The following is a 15,952-nucleotide window of genomic DNA, read 5'->3' as shown; positions in this document are numbered from 1 at the left end:
GAAAGCACTGATAAAATTCACAGCAGAGAAGGAGAAAGGAGAGGGCACTAGACACTCTTACCGCTGCTACTTTGTCGTCTGTAGTGTGAAGTTCTGTAGTCCTCTGGGTATGTATCTTGCAAGCTCTCATGCCTGGAGTACTGGAAAATGGCACCACTTCTTTCCTCCCCCTTTCCTGGAAATGGGAGCGGGCTAAAGTTCTTGCCATCAGATCTTTTTCTCGATGTTGACAGGTGTGAAACTTGGACTTCATAAATACTGCCAGGCCTTTTTCCGAGACCATACCCTAAGTCACCTTCTGCCATGTCATCATCTTCCGTTTCCCATGTCTGAACCTCCGCCTCACTCGGGGACCTCACCACCCTGCTCATCAGCCAGATGCTGTATTCAACATCAGGAAAGCAGGTTATCTATGATTAAGAGAAAGAGTTTAAAAACCATCAGTATAATAAAGTTGAGTTTTAGGGGAGAAAAGTTTCTTTCTCCATTATACAGGAGTGACTATCCCAGCAAGGCATCAACACACAAACAGCCCTTGCAATCCTATTCATTTAACATTTAAGGACCTCTTAAGTAGGAAAAGATCCAACCTCTTATTTCAAAGATTGCAGGGAATGGTAAGGAAGCAGGAAAATCTTTTTACTGAATCTAATAATCTCCTGATCAGGATAAAGCAGATCAGCCTCTGCCAAGAAAAGAGATGAAAGGGTATGGTTTTCACAAAGTCTAAGAGCTACATAGAATTCAGGGAGTGTCTGAAAAGTGGGACTTGCAGTGACTATAGAGACCACCTGCCTCTGTCCCTTCACAGGGCTTCATGCCCTTTAGGTGCTTGGCGTTCTTAGAGTCTCTCCTTTAGCTCTACTTGGTTCATCCTGTTTCTATGAAGACACAGTTCACCTGGGATGATCTTCCCCAGGCAGCCACTCAACTGGTTCTTCACCTCCTTTGTGTCTTTCCTTCAGTGGCACCTCCATGACCGACATGGGGTCTAAAAGTGCAAACCCCTCCCTATCCCACTTCTTTGCTTTATTTTTGCCGGGAAGCACTTAGGACCTTCTAACATACGCCTCCCTATTTTATTCATTTTCCCAATCACACCACTGAAAGGGGGAAGGCAGTATAAAGGTGGGGTCTAGGAAAGTAGGAGTTGCTTCTGCCCTGCCTATGATGCCTCTCAAAAGGTAGGGCAACCTGAAACTTCTCTGCTGAAGCCCAGACCTGCTCTGGATGGCTCTAAGTGGAAAGTAAGCTCTTTAAGAAGAGAAAATTTTGTCTGTTTGGCTCATCCCTGCGTTCCCAATGCCTAAGACAGTATCTGGGACATAATCGGTACTCAAGAAATACTTCTTAAATAAGTGAAAGAGGGAACGAATAAATGCATTGAAATATTCTCCTGTCCAGCAGAAAAACAGTCACCTCAGCAAGGCTCTGCATACTGTGGAGCTAAGTGCCTGCCATTCTTCCCAGAGGAAAGATTCCAGATAAAAATGCTTTATTGGGGTTCCTGGGTGGCTCAGTCTTTAAGCGTCTGCCTTCGGCTCAGGTCATGATCCCAGAGTCTTGGGATCAAGCCCCTCATTGGGCTCCCTGCTCAGCGGGAATCCTGCTTCTCTCTGTCCCAGTCCCCCTGCTTGTGTCCCCTCTCCCTTTGTGTCTCTCTCCATCAAATAAATAAATAAAATCTTTAAAAAAAAAAATGCCTTACAGTGCCCACCACTAAGCCCTCCCTGAGGGAAGACCACTGACCACTGGAGGTACCTACCCCAGGGCCTGGAGAGCACCTTAACTGCTCAGCCTTGTTCCTCTTGCACAGAGTACAGCTGAGAAGGACTTTCACCATCAGGCATTTCAAAACCTCTATTGTGATGTACTTGTTTAGAAACATCTCCTTTTCTCAAGACTCATTAAAAAAATAAATAAATACATCTGACATCCTCTCTAAATATCCTGCTGTTTAAATAATTGCTTACCAGGACTTAAAAAAATAATTAAATCTGGGGCGCCTGGGTGGCTCAGTGGTTTAAAGCCTCTGCCTTCGGTTCGGGTCATGATCCCAGGGTCTTGGGATCGAGCCCCGCGTCGGGCTCTCTGCTCTGCAGGGAGCCTGCTTCCTCCTCTCTCTCTGCCTGTCTCTCTGCCTACTTGTGATCTGTCAAATAAATAAATAATTTTTAAAAATAATTAAAGTCTTGCATTTTTTTAAAAGATTTTATTTATTTATTTGACAGAGAGAGATCACAAGTAGGCAGAGAGGCAGGCAGAGAGAGAGAGAGAGAAGGAAGCAGACTCCCTGCTGAGCAGAGAGCCCGATGCGGGACTCGATCCCAGGACCCTGAGATCATGACCTGAGCCGAAGGCAGCGGCTTAACCCACTGAGCCACCCAGGCGCCCAAGTCTTGCATTTTTTTAGTGAGATGTTTCTCTTATTCTTCCACTATTAAAACCACACATAGGGTGCTGGGTGGCCCAGTTGTTTTTTAAGCAAAAATAAATAAATAAATAAAAGGGACCTTTAACTGGATAGAGGAACAAGATGAGAATTGTGTGGCCTCCTACCTAAGCAAATTACTAAACTAGATGCTTTAAATCAGCACCAGTTCTTTTTCTGTGATGTAATAATAGCACTTGTGGTTTATTTTCTGTGTACTAGGCACTACTTAAGTGTTTTACTTAGATTGTTCTATTTAATCTCACTTTGCAAGACAATACTGTTATTGTTTAAGTCTAGACAACTGAACTTGATTAGGCACAGAGTGGTTAAGTAACGTAGCTAACAAGAGATAGAACCAGATTCTGAATTCTGATCCCTAATGTCAGAGACACTGTGGCGCTCTTAGCCACTGCTTTCTGTCATTTCAAGAACCTGAATGAAATTAACATCAGAATAAACCACATTCCTATCATTTATAACATCAAACAGAACTGAAAGTAAGTCATTTTTTACCCAAATTTTTACAAAATCATCTTGGCTCCTTTACAAGTTTATTTCCAAAATAAGTAAGTTTGTCTGTTTTGATTTGTCAAGATAGAAAATCCCTAAGAAGCTGTGTTTTTACCTCTACAAATTCCTATTTGTAAATGCAATCTCATACCTCTGTGTAAGGAGGGTGTGGTCAGGACTAGGCAGCTGGCAGTGGAGAAAATGGAATTGGTCAACACAAAGGACAAAAGTAGCAAGAGGAAAAAGTAAGCAATCGTGGGATTAGCTAAGAATATTTTTTAGTGTACCACATAAATTCAGGTATCATGGTTCTTCTGTCTTTCTGCTGTTCACAGGTGAACATAAATGAACTTTCCCACAATCCAGTACTCCACCGTTTTAAAAAATGTAACTTTGAGAACTGCTGGCTGTGTACTCTCCCACTTATTATATACTAATATTCATATGTAATTCAGTTAAACTAAATTACTTTTAGAACAGATGCCTTCCGGGGTGCCTGGGTGGCTCAGTTAGTTAAGGGACTGTCTTTGGCTCAGGTCCTGATCCTGGAGTCCTGGGATGGAGTTGCACATCGAGCTCTCTGCTTGGAGGGGAGTCTGCTCCCTTTGACCTCTTCCCTCTCATGCTCTCTTTCTCTCTCATTCTCTCTCAAATAAATAAATATATATATATTTTTTAAAAAGGGGGGTGGCACCTGGCTGGCTCAGTGGGTTAAAAGCCTCTGCCAGGGTCTTGGGATCCAGCCCCGCAGCAGAGAGCCTGCTTCCTCCTCTCTCTCTCTCTGCCTGCCTCTCTGCCTACTTGTGATCACTGTCTGTCAAATAAATAAATAAAATCTTGAAAAAAAATAATTTTTAAAAAAGTACGGATGCCTTCTAAGAAAGGGAAAATGTTTGAAGTTACTAATGTTCCAGTCAGGCAGTTTTAAAAGGATTCAGTGTTGAAAACTAGGGAGGCAGCAGGGTATGTGACAGGCCCTGACTCAGGAGGTCTGAGTTCAGATTTTATTCCACTACTTGCTGCTCTGTGATCTTGGGCAAGTCCTTTAACTTTTTGGAGCATGTTTTCCAGTCTCCAAAATGGGTTTAAGTTTAACTACTTCATAGGGTTATTTGGGGTACCATTGATGCATTTGAAATCAATGTTCATTGACTTGGAATTTGGGTATCAGTTTCTTTGTTAAATGAGAGGATTGGATAAACTGATTTTTTGGTTTTTTGGGGGGGTTTTTTGGTGCCAAAACCCGGGATTTTTTGGTTTTTTAAGGCTCCAAAATTCTGCTTCTATAACAGCATTTCCCAAAGTGTGCCCTGTAGAACACTACTTATACAGATTATTAGGTGTTGCTAGGAATAAAAGGGTTCTTCTAGTTTTATTTTTCTATGTTACTAAAAGCTATACATGACTTCCCCAAAATTACACAGATAGTGACAGAACCAGAACTAGAAGCCATATCTTTGGCTCCTGGCCCAGTGTTCTGGTCACTTGGGAAAAGCCATATGATGAACAGAAGGCAATGAGCTATCTTCCTACATCTGCACTCAAACAACTCTCTGGAAAGTGATCACTGACCTCCTAATTGCTAAATTCAAGATCTAGGCTTGCCCCTCAGCCTCTCCCACCTGTGCATAAGCTGTGACACAACTCATCTCCCACGCCCTCATGTGCAGGCTCCCTGTTGATCTTAGCTCCTCAGCCTTATGGGAATGACTGCCTGCTCAGGCTCCTTTTCCTCTTTCTGTCCCTGCTGGGTACATTTGGCTTCCACCAGTAAACACAATTACATACACAATTCCAACTGGATGTCCTGCCCCAATTCAAAGACAGACGTTCAAAAAAGAAATCAGTGCCCTCCTACCCCACACTAGATCTCATCAAGTCCTCTATTTCTGCATATGTATCATTCAAGCTCCAAAACACCCAGATCCAAAACGTGGGTAGTTCTCTTTTCCTTGATCCCTTCAGTTATCAAGTCCTCTAGGCCTACAAAATCTCCCCAAACCATATCCTTCTTTGGATATTATCTTTGCAGCCCTAGCTGAATTTATTACCCCTCCTGGGCTAAACCAATAGTTCGCTAGTTGTTCTACTCCAAGCCATCCTATACACTGCTGCTCCAAGCACAGATCTAGTGATGGCCTTCGCTTACCCTAAGACGTTCCATGGCTCCCATGGCATATATAATTAAAGTAAGTGTCACCCTGTTACATATAATGAGACTTTAGTTTTTACTTCCCATTTCAGCTGTCACTGGTCCCCGGTCAGGCTCTGTGCATCCATTATGATGGACTGCACCTACTGGGGCACCTGGGTGGATCAGTGGGTTAAGCCTCTGCCTTTGGCTTAGATCATGATCTCAGGGTCCTGGGATCAAGCCCCGAATTGGGCTCTCTGCTCAGCAGGGAGCCTGCTTCCCTCCCCCCCACCCCATCCCCGCCTGCCTCCCTGAGTACTTGTGATCTCTGTCAAATAAAATCCTAAAAAAAAAAAAAAAAAAAGGATTGCACCTGCACCCAGGCCGCCTCTATGCAGTCACCTTCAAGCCTCTGCTGGTGCTCTTCACCACAGGAAGGCTTTCTCCTCTAAGTCCCCCTCTGTTCATGAGAGCCACTCCCTCCAGTAGCCCTCCTGATGCTCCTGACTCAGATGTGATTTCTCCTAGCTCTCTATTGTACCTTTTTATTTTTTATTTTTTTAAGATTTATTTAGAGCGAGTGAGTGGGAGGAGGAGCTGGGGGAGAGAATCTTCCAGCAGACTCCCACTGAGCCTGGAGCCCAATACAGGGCTCGATCTAATGATCCATGAGATCAATAGTCAGATGCCTAGCAGACTGAACCACTCAGGCATGCCATTTTTAAAAAGTTATTATTATTATTATTTTTTTTAGTTTTTAAGTAATCTCTACACCCCACCTGGGGCTCAAACTCAGCACCCCAAGATGCAGAGTCATATGCTTTTCAGACTGAGGCAGCCAGGCATCTCTGCCTTTTTAATAGTCCTTCCTGACATTTTTATTGCACATGCCCCTTCTGCAAGGAGTATCCAAAGACGTGATAGACGGAACTGAAAGAAAAAAGACTCCTGCCCAGAAAACCTAGACTAGAAGCATCCACACCCACTAGCCTGACAACTCCTGCCCTAGTAAACAGATTGGTCAAACAGACACCTAATTCCTGTCAGGCTCTGCAAAGAGGAACTATCGTGGGTCCACCCTGGTGAAAAATGGCTTGTTACATCCTGCTCTGGCATTTTGTTTTTCAACTTTTTGTGAAAATAATTTGAGATTTACATTACGTTGCAAAGACAGTGCAGAGATTTCCTGTATACCCTTTGCTGAGATTCCTCTGTTAATATTAGGGTACAATGATCAAAACTATAAGTTGATATTGATGCCATTAACTAAACCCCAAACTTTATGAGAATTTTCCCACTTCTACTGATGTCCTTTTTCTGTTGCCAGGACGCTACACTGCATTTAATGCGCCGTAGTTTTAAGACTAATAGGAAAAAAAAAAAAGACTAATAGGTAAAATAAAAGGAGGAGGGGGAAGCGGCAGAAACAGAATTTTTCAAATCTATTCCTTATTTTTTCAACGTGAGAAAACGCCATTAAACTAGCATTTAGGGGAAAAGCTGCCGATGTGCCAGCTTGTCCACAACCTGCCGAGTTTCCACGAACCCGCGCAGCGCGGGCCCGGGGTCTTCCCCCCCATCCTTCCCCACCAGTCGGGCCTGGCCCCGCACCCCCGCAGTGTGCGCCGCTGGGACCGCACCCCGGACTCCGACTCCGCGCGCAGGACCCCCGCCGCCCTCGCACCCCACCCACCGCGCTCACCTGGCGCCGAGCGTCTACGCCGTGCGCGCCGCCGCCCTCCAGCCACGTGAGCGCGCGCCGCCCGGACCGGAAAGAGGGGCGAGGCCGCCGTGGCGCCCGGCGCAGACTGGGACGCTTCCGCGGCTCGCCGGAGCGTGCTCGCTCTCTGTCCGGCTGCCGGTCCCAAGATTTGCCCAGTACGAGTGACCGAACTAGAAACGGCAGTGCGAGACTTAGAAACAGAACCAGACGGCGTGTGCGTCAATAAAGGTAAAACTGAGGTAGCTGAAACATGAAGTGCCCAGGGGTCCCGCAGGAGGAAGCTGGATCCGAGCTGAAGTTGAGCGGCGCAGGTGGACCAGGAAAGCAGGCTGTCGGCGCTGAGAAACGAGGAGGGCTTTGCAGGCCAGGCCAGCCGCTGGGGCAAAGGCGTGGCAGTGGGAAGGAACAAGAGGGGCCTTAGAGAGCTGCTGCTGGGAATGACTCCCGTGGATTTCTGGAGACGGGCCCCAGCCCCCTCCAGCCCCACCGGAACGCGCCACGTCAGTAGCTTCATTACCTGAGTGAAGTGATTTTGATAGTATTTCCTGATATCCGACGACCTTGAAGTAGCTGAAGGGACTTCATGGTGGTCCAGACACTTGGCGGGATTTAAAGATTCCTCTGGATTAAAACAAGCGCATGAACCTTTTCTTCACAGTAACAGACGTCTTTTATTCTTCCTCGTCTCCAGATCCACCCCACATTTCCCTTAACCACCCACTTCCCCAAGGAAACATATGGAAAAGCAGACATAAAACAAGATCAGTGTTCGGCTCCTGGGTGGCTCAGTGGGTTGAGCGTCTGCCTTTGGCTCAGGTCGTGATCCCAGTGCCTGCTGCTCCCTCTGCTTGTGCTCTCTCCCTCTCTCTCGCTCTCAGATAAATAAAGAAAACCTTAAAAAAACAAAAAAACAAACAAACAAACAAAAAAACCAAGATCAATGCTATGTGCATGGTAGATGCTTGGGGGACTTAAGATTATCTTAAGGGAAAAAAAAAGATTATCTTAAGAGACTAATATATTTACAACTTTAAAGTCAGTTTGCTTACTACCTAGTGTATTCAATAGCTTTGCAAACCAAAAATAGTTTTTCTTAAAACTTTGACCTATTTTAAATAGCCTTCTTTACCCTAAAAATATTTCAAAATTTTATCCCTAGAAAAACGTTAACTCTTTTTTTTTTTTATTGTATTTATTTTTTTGACAGACACAATGAGAGAGGGAACACAAATAGGGGGAGTGGGAGAGGGAGAAGCAGACATCCTGCCAAACCTGATGCAGGGCTTGATCCCAGGACCTTGGGATCATGACCTGAGCTGAAGGCAGACATTTAAGGACTGAGCTACCTAGGCACCCCTAACTCTATTTTCTTTGTCAGATTTCTTCAGAAAGTAGAACTTTGAATGCATGCATATAAAATTTTTATTTAAAAAAGACAAGTCCTTGCGCCTGGGTGACCCAGTTGGTTGTTTGCCTCTAGCTCAGGTCATGGTCCCAGGGACCTGGCATCTAGCCCCACCTTGGGCTCCCTGCTCAGTGGGGAGACTGTTTGTCCCTCTCCCGCTCCCCCTGCTCACTCTCTGTCAAATAAATAAAAAAAATCTTTAAAATAAATAAATATGACATCAGTCTAAAGTTGGTTTTCATCACTATATGAAATGCTGCTAAACTATTACATAACAAACCTGTGCGGAATGTCTTTAAAAACTTGTATTTACCAATTTGAATATCTTTCAAATCTGATGTGTATTATTTAACAGCTTTATTTAGCTTTTAGCTACATAGCATACAATTTAAAGTATACAACTCAACGATTTTTAGTTGTGTAATCAGCGCAACCATTTTTAAAAATTTTTATTTATTTTATTTATTTATTTTTAAAGATTTTATTTATTTATTTGACAGAGAAATCACAAGTAGATGGAGAGGCAGGCAGAGAGAGAGAGAGGGAAGCAGGCTCCCCGCTGAGCAGAGAGCCCGACGCAGGACTCAATCCCAGGACCCTGAGATCATGACCCGAGCCGAAGGCAGCGGCTTAATCCACTGAGCCACCCAGGCGCCCTAATTTTTATTTTTTTAAAGATTTTATTTGTTAGAGAGAGCACAAGAAGGGGAGTGGCAGGGAGAGGGAGAATCAGGCTTCCCACTGAGCAAAGAGCCCCATGTGAGACTCCATCCCAGGACCCTGGAACCATGACCTAAGCCAAAGGTAGATACTTAACTGAATGAGCCACCCAGGTGTCCCAATTTCATTTATTTATTTATTTATTTATTTAAGATTTCATTTATTTGAGAGAGAGAGAGAGCTCCAGCAGGAGAAGGGGAGAGTGGGGAGGGACAAGCAGACTCCCTGCTGAGCCCCCTGTCTAGGGGCTCAATCTTTTAACCCCAAGATCATGACCTGAGCTGAAGTCAGATGCTTAACTGACAGCCACCCAGGCACCCCAGCACAACCAATTTTAGAATATTTTCATCACTCCAAAAAGAAACTCCTTATCCATTAGTCATTTTCTTTCAACTGCCCCAGCCCTAGAAAAAACACTACTCTACTGTCTGTCTCTAAATATTTGCCTATTCTGGACATTTCTTGAAAATGGAATCATAAAATATACAGTCTTTTGTGATTGGCTTCTTTCACTTACCTTTATGTTTTTAAGGTTTACCTTGAAACTGTAGCATATATCAGTACTTCATTGTTTTTATTATTTATTTATTTATTTATTTTTTAAGATTTTACTTATTTGTCAGAGAGAGAGAGGGAGAGCGAGCGAGCACAGGCAGACAGAATGGCAGGCAGAGGCAGAGGGAGAAGCAGGCTCCCTGCCCAGCAAGGAGCCCGATGTGGGACTCCATGCCAGGACATTGGGATCATGACCTGAGCCGAAGGCAGCTGCTTAACCAACTGAGCCACCCAGGCGTCCCTATTTTTTATTTTTTAAAGATTTTATTTTATTTATTTGACAGACAGAGATCACAAGCAGGCAGAGAGGCAGGCAGAGAGAGAGGAAGGGAAGCAGGCTCCCTGGTGAGCAGAGAGCCGGATGCGGAGCTCAATCCCAGGACCCTGGGATCATAACCCAAGCCAAAGGCAGAGGTTTTAACTCACTGAGCCACCCAGGCTCCCCCTTCATTGTTTTTATAGCGAAATAATAATTCAGTTTTATGGGTATTATCACTTTATTTACCCTTTCATCCGTTGATGGACATCGTTTTTTTTTTTTTTTTTTTCCAATTTAGGACTAGTACGAATCATGCTACTGTGAACATTCATCAGTAGGTTTTTGTGTGGACTGATATGTGTTTCTATTTGTCTTGGTTATATTCCTAGGAATGGACTTGCTGCGCCATATAATACTTTCTCGGTAACATTTTGAGGAACTGCCAAAAGGTTTTTGAAGGCAGTTGCACCATTTCACATTAACACTAGCTATATGTGAGAGTTTCAACTTCTCCACATCCTTACCAACACTTGATATTTTCTGGGTTTTTTTGTTTGTTTATTTGTTTTTAATGGTAGCTATCTTAATGGGTGTGAAGTGGTATTCATGGTGGTTTTAATTTGCATTTCCCTAATGACTAATTATGTTTGCCTCTTTTCTTGTGTGTACTGGCCATTGATATATTTTCCTTGAAGAAATGTCTGTTGAAATCTACTGTCCATTTTTCAGTTGCATTATATACCTTTTTAAGATTGAATAGTGAGTATTAATTTGTATGTTTTGGATACTTAACCTTATCAGATTTATGATTTGCAAATATTTTCTATCATTTTGTGGATTATCTTTTCACTTTGTTGATAGTGTCTTTTTTTTTTTTTTTTAACATAAACTCTATGCCCAACGGGAGTCTGAACTCATGATACTGAGATCAGGGGTCACGTGCTCTACTAATCCAGCCAGGTGCACCTGATGTTGTCTTTTTTTTTTTTTTTTAAGACTTTATTTTTTGAGCATTTTTTGGTTCACAGTACAACAGAGGAAGGTACAAAGATTCCCTGTATGCTTTCTACATGCACACGTGGACAGCCTCCCCCATTATCAGCATCTCTCACAAAAGTGATATGTTTATTATAATTGATGGAGCTACACTGAGATTTGAGGGTGTCTTTTGAAACACACAACTTAAAAATTTTTGTTGAAGTCCAATTTTTTTCGTTTCTTTTTTTTTTTTTAAAGATTTTATTTATTTATTTGACAGAGAGAGATCACAAGTAGGGAGAGAGGCAGGCAGAGAGAGAGAGGAGGAAGCAGGCTCCCTGCTGAGCAGAGAGCCCGATGCGGGACTCGATCCCAGGACTCTGAGATCATGACCTGAGCCGAAGGCAGAGGCTTTAACCCTCTGAGCCACCCAGGCACCCCTTGTTTCTTACTTTTACCAAGAAGGCTTTGCATAGCCCAAGGTCAAAGGTTTACTCCTGTTTTCTTTTGTATTGTTTTAGCTCTTACATTTAGGTCTATGATTCTTAAGAGTTAATTTTCATGTATGTGTAAGAAAGGGATCCATCTTCATTACTTTGCATGTAGTTTTCCAGGTGTGCCAGCACCATTTGTGAAAAGGATTGTTCTTTCCACCTTTAGTTGTGTTAGCAACCATGTAGATGAAAATCAACTGGCCATAAACGTGAGGATGTATTTCTGGTCTTTTATTTCTACTCTGTTGATCCTTTAGATCTATTCTTGGGCTACACTCTGTGGCATATGTTGCAGATCTTGATTACACTGTCTTGATTACTGTCACTTTGTAGTAAGTTTGGAAATCAGCAAATGTGATTCCTCCAACTTCGTTTTGACAGTTCTGAGTCCCTTGAATTTCTATATGATTTTTAGGATCAGCTTACCAGTTTCTGCAAAGAAACTAGTAAGGGTTGTGATATAGATTGGGTTAAATCTGTAGATTAGTGGCATGTATTTCTAGCTTAACAATAAGGCTTCTGATCCATGAACATGGGATGTCTTTCCATTTCCTTATGTCTTCTTAATTACTTTATTTTTCTTTTTTAAGATTTTATTTATTTATTTGTTTGTTTTTAAAGATTTTATTTATTTGACAGATAGAGATAGAGCACAAGCTGGGGGAGCCGCAGGCAGACGGAAAGGGTAAAGTAGGCTCCCTGCTGAAGAGAGAGCCTGATGTGGGACTCAATCCCAGAACCCTGTGATCATGACCTGAGCAGAGGCAGATGCTTAACCGACTGAGCTATCCAGGTGCGCCTGTCATTTCTCTTAAAATAGGTATAGTGAATTTTTATGTATTAATCTTGAATTTTGCTGATTTGTTTAGTAGTGTAATAGCTTTTTAAAAAGTAGATTCTGGGGCACCTGGGTGGCTTAGTGGGTTAAGCCTCTGCCTTCGGCTTAGGTCATGGTCTCAGGGTCTTGGGATCAAGCCCCACATCAGGCTTTCTGCTCAGCAGGGAGCCTGCTTCCCCCTCTCTCTCTGCCTGCTTCTCTGCCTCCTTGTGATCTCACCCTCTCAAATAAATAAATAAAATATTTTTTAAAAATAAAATATAAAAAGTAGATTCCAGGTGCACCTGGGTGGCACAGTCAGTTAAGTGTCCTTCTCTTGGTTTCAGCTCAGGTCATGATCTCAGGATCACGAGATGGAGCCCTGCGTTGGGCTTCGTGCTCAGTGTGAGGTCTGCTTGAGAATCTCTCTCCTTCTCCCCTTTCCCACTCATGCTCACATACGCTCTCTCTCTCTCTCTCTCTCTAAAATAAAGAAATAAATCTTTTTAAATAAATAAATAATAAAAAATAGATTCCTTGGTATTTTCTATATATAGGATGATGTCATCTGCAAATAAAGGAAGTTTACCTTCTATTTTTCTTGCTTAATTTATTTGGCTAGAATCTCCATATATATATATGAAATCTTAAAAAAAAAAGTATTTATTTGACAGAGATCACAAGTAGGCCGAGAGGCAGGCAGAGAGAGAGAGGGAAGCAGGCTCCCCGAGGAGCAGAGAGCCTGATGGGGACTCCATCCAGGATTCTGAGATCATGACCTGAGCTGAAGGCAGAGGCTTAACCCACTGAGCCACCCAGGTGCCCCAGCTGTATGTTTTTTTATAGATTCCCTTCGTCAAGTTGAAAAAAGTTCCCTTCTATTCCTAGTTTAGCTGTTATATCAAAAAAGGATAGGGGTGCTTGGGTGGCTCAGTGGGTCAGACCTCTGCCTTTGGTCTGGGTCATGATCTCAGGGTCCTGGGATTGAGCCCGCATCAGGCTCTCTGCTCAGCGGGGAGCCTGCTTCCCCCTCTCTCTTTGCCTGCCTCTCTGCCTGCCTTTAAAAAAAAGAAAAAGAAAGGATGTTGTATTTTTTTCTATCCAAGTTTTTTATTTAAATTACAATTAACATACAGCATAATACTTGTTTCAGGGATGTTGGATTTTGTGAAATCCTTTTTCTGCATCTGTTTTTGCAACCATGTAGTTTTGTCCTTTATTCTTTTGACATGTTGTATTAATTGAGGATTTTTTGCATCTGTTTTTGTGAAAAGTATTTGTCTGTAGTTTTTTTTATGCTTGTGATTCTTTGGTTGTGTATCAGGGTAATACTGGCCTTACATCTTCCTCTTCTACTTATTGGAAGAGTTTGTGAAGAATTGCTGTTAACTTTTACTTAAATATTTAATAAAATTCACCAGTGAAGCCATCTGGGCCTGGGGTTTTGTATGGGGAAAATTAAAAAACTAATTCATTCTCTTTACTTGTTATAGGTCTATTCATATTTTGTGTTTCTTCTTGAGTAAGTTTCAATACTTGTGAAGTTCTAGGAATTTGCACATTTCATCTGAATGATTTTGTTGGCATATAGATGTTCATAGTATTCCTTTATAATCTGATTTGTTAAATCTGTAGTAATACTGCCTTTTTCATTCTTGATTGTAGTAATTTGTGTCTTTTTTCTTTTTTCTTTTTCTAGATAAAGGTTTGCTAATTGTGTTGATATTTTATATCAAGTTTTTAATTTTCTTACTGCTTTGAGAATACCTTGTATATTTTATTTATTTATTTATTAACATATAATGTATTATTTCTTTCAGGGATACAGATCTGTGACTCATCAGTCTTATACAATTCACAGCACTCACCATAGCACATACCCTCCCCAATATCCATCACCCAGCTACCCCATCCCTCCACCCCTTTCTACTCCAGCAACCCTCTGAGTACTGAGATTAACAGTGTTTTATGGTATGTCTCCATCTCTGGTTTCATCTTATTTCATTTCTCCCTCCCTTCCCCTATGATCCTCTGTCTTGTTTCCCAAATTCCTCATATCAGTTAGGTCATATGATAATTGTCTTTCTCTGATTGACTTATTTTGCTCAGCATAATACCCTCTAGTTCTATCCACATCGTTGCAAATGGCAAAATTTCGTTGTTTTTTTTTATGGCTACATAGTATTCCATCGTGTATATAAACCACATCTTCTTTATCCATTCATCTGCTGATGGACATCTAAGTTCTTTCCATAGTTTGGCTGTTGTGGACATTGCTGCTATAAATATTGGGGTTCAGGTACCCCTTCAGTTCACTACATTTGTATCTTTGGGGTAAATACCCAATAATGCAGTTGCTGGGTCAGGGTAGCTCTATTTTCAACTTTTTGAGGAACCTACATACTGTTTTCCAGAGTGGCTGTACAAGCTTCCATTCCCACCAAAAATGTAGGAGGGCTCCCCTTTCTCCACATCCTCTTCAACACCTGTCGTTTCCTGTCTGGTTAATTTAGCCATTCTGACTGGTGTGAGGTGGTATCTCACTAAGGTTTTGATTTGTGTTTTTCACCAACATGCAAGTTCTTTTCCTTCCCTGCCAGCCAGACAGGCAGATGGGAGAGGCAGATGCTTTCATTGTCAGTAGTTCTCTGTTCTTTGATGTGAAAAGGGGCAGCACAGTCATTTAAGCTTGATCCAACGTCTTTGCCTCTTACAAAGTTAAACAGCTAACAGAAGTAAAATAAGAAGGCAATGCTTGTGGAATGTGCAGTGCATATTGGCATTGCATGCCTCGAAATGATTCATCTGCTTTCTTCTCCTGTTCATTCATTTCTTTTGAAGGCAGTGGATTTTTCTCTTGTGTTTCTGTCTTCTTCAATTTGGACTTACCAGATTTCTCAATCTTATCAGGTTTCTCAAACATGGTTGCAGAGGAAGGGGAATGAGGTGAGGTGTGTGAGTGAGTGATGACTGGTCTGCTCAGTGGCTGCCACCGAATGGAGAGTACCTTGTATATTTCATTTCATTTTTTTAAAAGATTTTATTTGACACAGAGAGAGAGAGGTATCACAAGTAGGCAGAGAAGCAGGCAGAGAGAGGGGGGGAAGCAGGCTCCATGCTGATCAGAGAACCCAGTGCATGGCTCAATCCCAGGACCCTGAGATCATGATCTGAGGTTTCACCCACTGAGCCACCCAGGTGCCCCATTTACCTTGTATATTTTAAGTATATTTTTTTAAGGTTTTATTTATTTATTTGACAGAGATCACAAGTAGGCAAACAAGTAGGCTGAGAGAGTGAGGGAAGCAGGCTCCCTGCTGAGCAGAGAGCCCGATGCAGGACTTGATCCCAGGACCCTGAGATCATGACCTGAGCCAAAGGCAGCAGCTTAAACCACTGAGCCACCCAAGCGCCCCTACCTTGTATATTTTAAAGACAAATCTGTTTCATATATTTGTTTTACATTTCTCCCAATCATTGGCTTCTGCTTTTAACAGTCTTTTTTTTTTTTTTTTTTTGAGGGGCTCGAACTCATGATCCTGAGATCAAGAGTTGCATGCCCTACCAACTGAGCCAGGCCGGTGTCCCTTGATGGTGTCTTTTTTTTTTTTTTTTTTTTAAGATTTTATTTATTTATTTTACAGACAGAGATCGCAAGTAGGCAGAGGGGCAGGTAGAGAGAGGAAGAAGCAGGCTCCCTGCTGAGCAGAGAGCCCGATGTGGGGCTTGATCCCAAGACCCTGGGATCATGACTGGAGCCAAAGGCAGAGGATTTAACCTACTGAGCCACCCAGGCGCCCCACTGATGATGTCTTTTGAAGAGAGGAAGAGCTTTAAATTTTAGTGAAGTCAAATTTTAATGAAGTCAAACGTATCGATTTTTTCTTCGGCTTGTGTTTTTTGTGTTCTATCAGAGAAATCTT

At 42.5% G+C, this 15,952-nt stretch overlaps 2 protein-coding genes and 1 pseudogene across 3 annotated transcripts in view; 1 reads left to right on the top strand and 2 right to left on the bottom strand.

Annotated features, from left to right (window-relative positions):
• CCDC125 (coiled-coil domain containing 125) overlaps positions 1–15,952 on the bottom strand; it is a 45,896-nt gene that overhangs the window by 19,139 nt on the left and 10,805 nt on the right. Inside the window, exons 2-3 of the mRNA XM_082722974.1 lie at positions 6,781–7,694; positions 62–410 (exon numbers count right to left, since the gene is read on the bottom strand). Coding sequence (XP_082579100.1) covers positions 62–371 — 310 coding nt within the window. The 5' untranslated portion in view covers positions 372–410; positions 6,781–7,694. The remainder of the gene's footprint in view (positions 1–61; positions 411–6,780; positions 7,695–15,952) is intronic.
• On the bottom strand, positions 14,600–14,952 carry LOC309861270 (thymosin beta-4 pseudogene; annotated as a pseudogene). The gene has a single exon. The product of its transcript is annotated as a thymosin beta-4 pseudogene (transcript).
• MARVELD2 (MARVEL domain containing 2) overlaps positions 15,089–15,952 on the top strand; it is an 89,130-nt gene continuing 88,266 nt past the window's right edge. Inside the window, exon 1 of the mRNA XM_082722970.1 lies at positions 15,089–15,092. The gene's annotated coding sequence lies outside the window, so the exon portion shown is untranslated. The remainder of the gene's footprint in view (positions 15,093–15,952) is intronic.

Source organism: Mustela nivalis (genome assembly GCF_964662115.1).
Source record: "Mustela nivalis genome assembly, chromosome: 3".
NCBI classification, from domain to species: domain Eukaryota; kingdom Metazoa; phylum Chordata; class Mammalia; order Carnivora; family Mustelidae; genus Mustela; species Mustela nivalis.
This window is presented reverse-complemented; position numbering and strand designations above follow the sequence as displayed.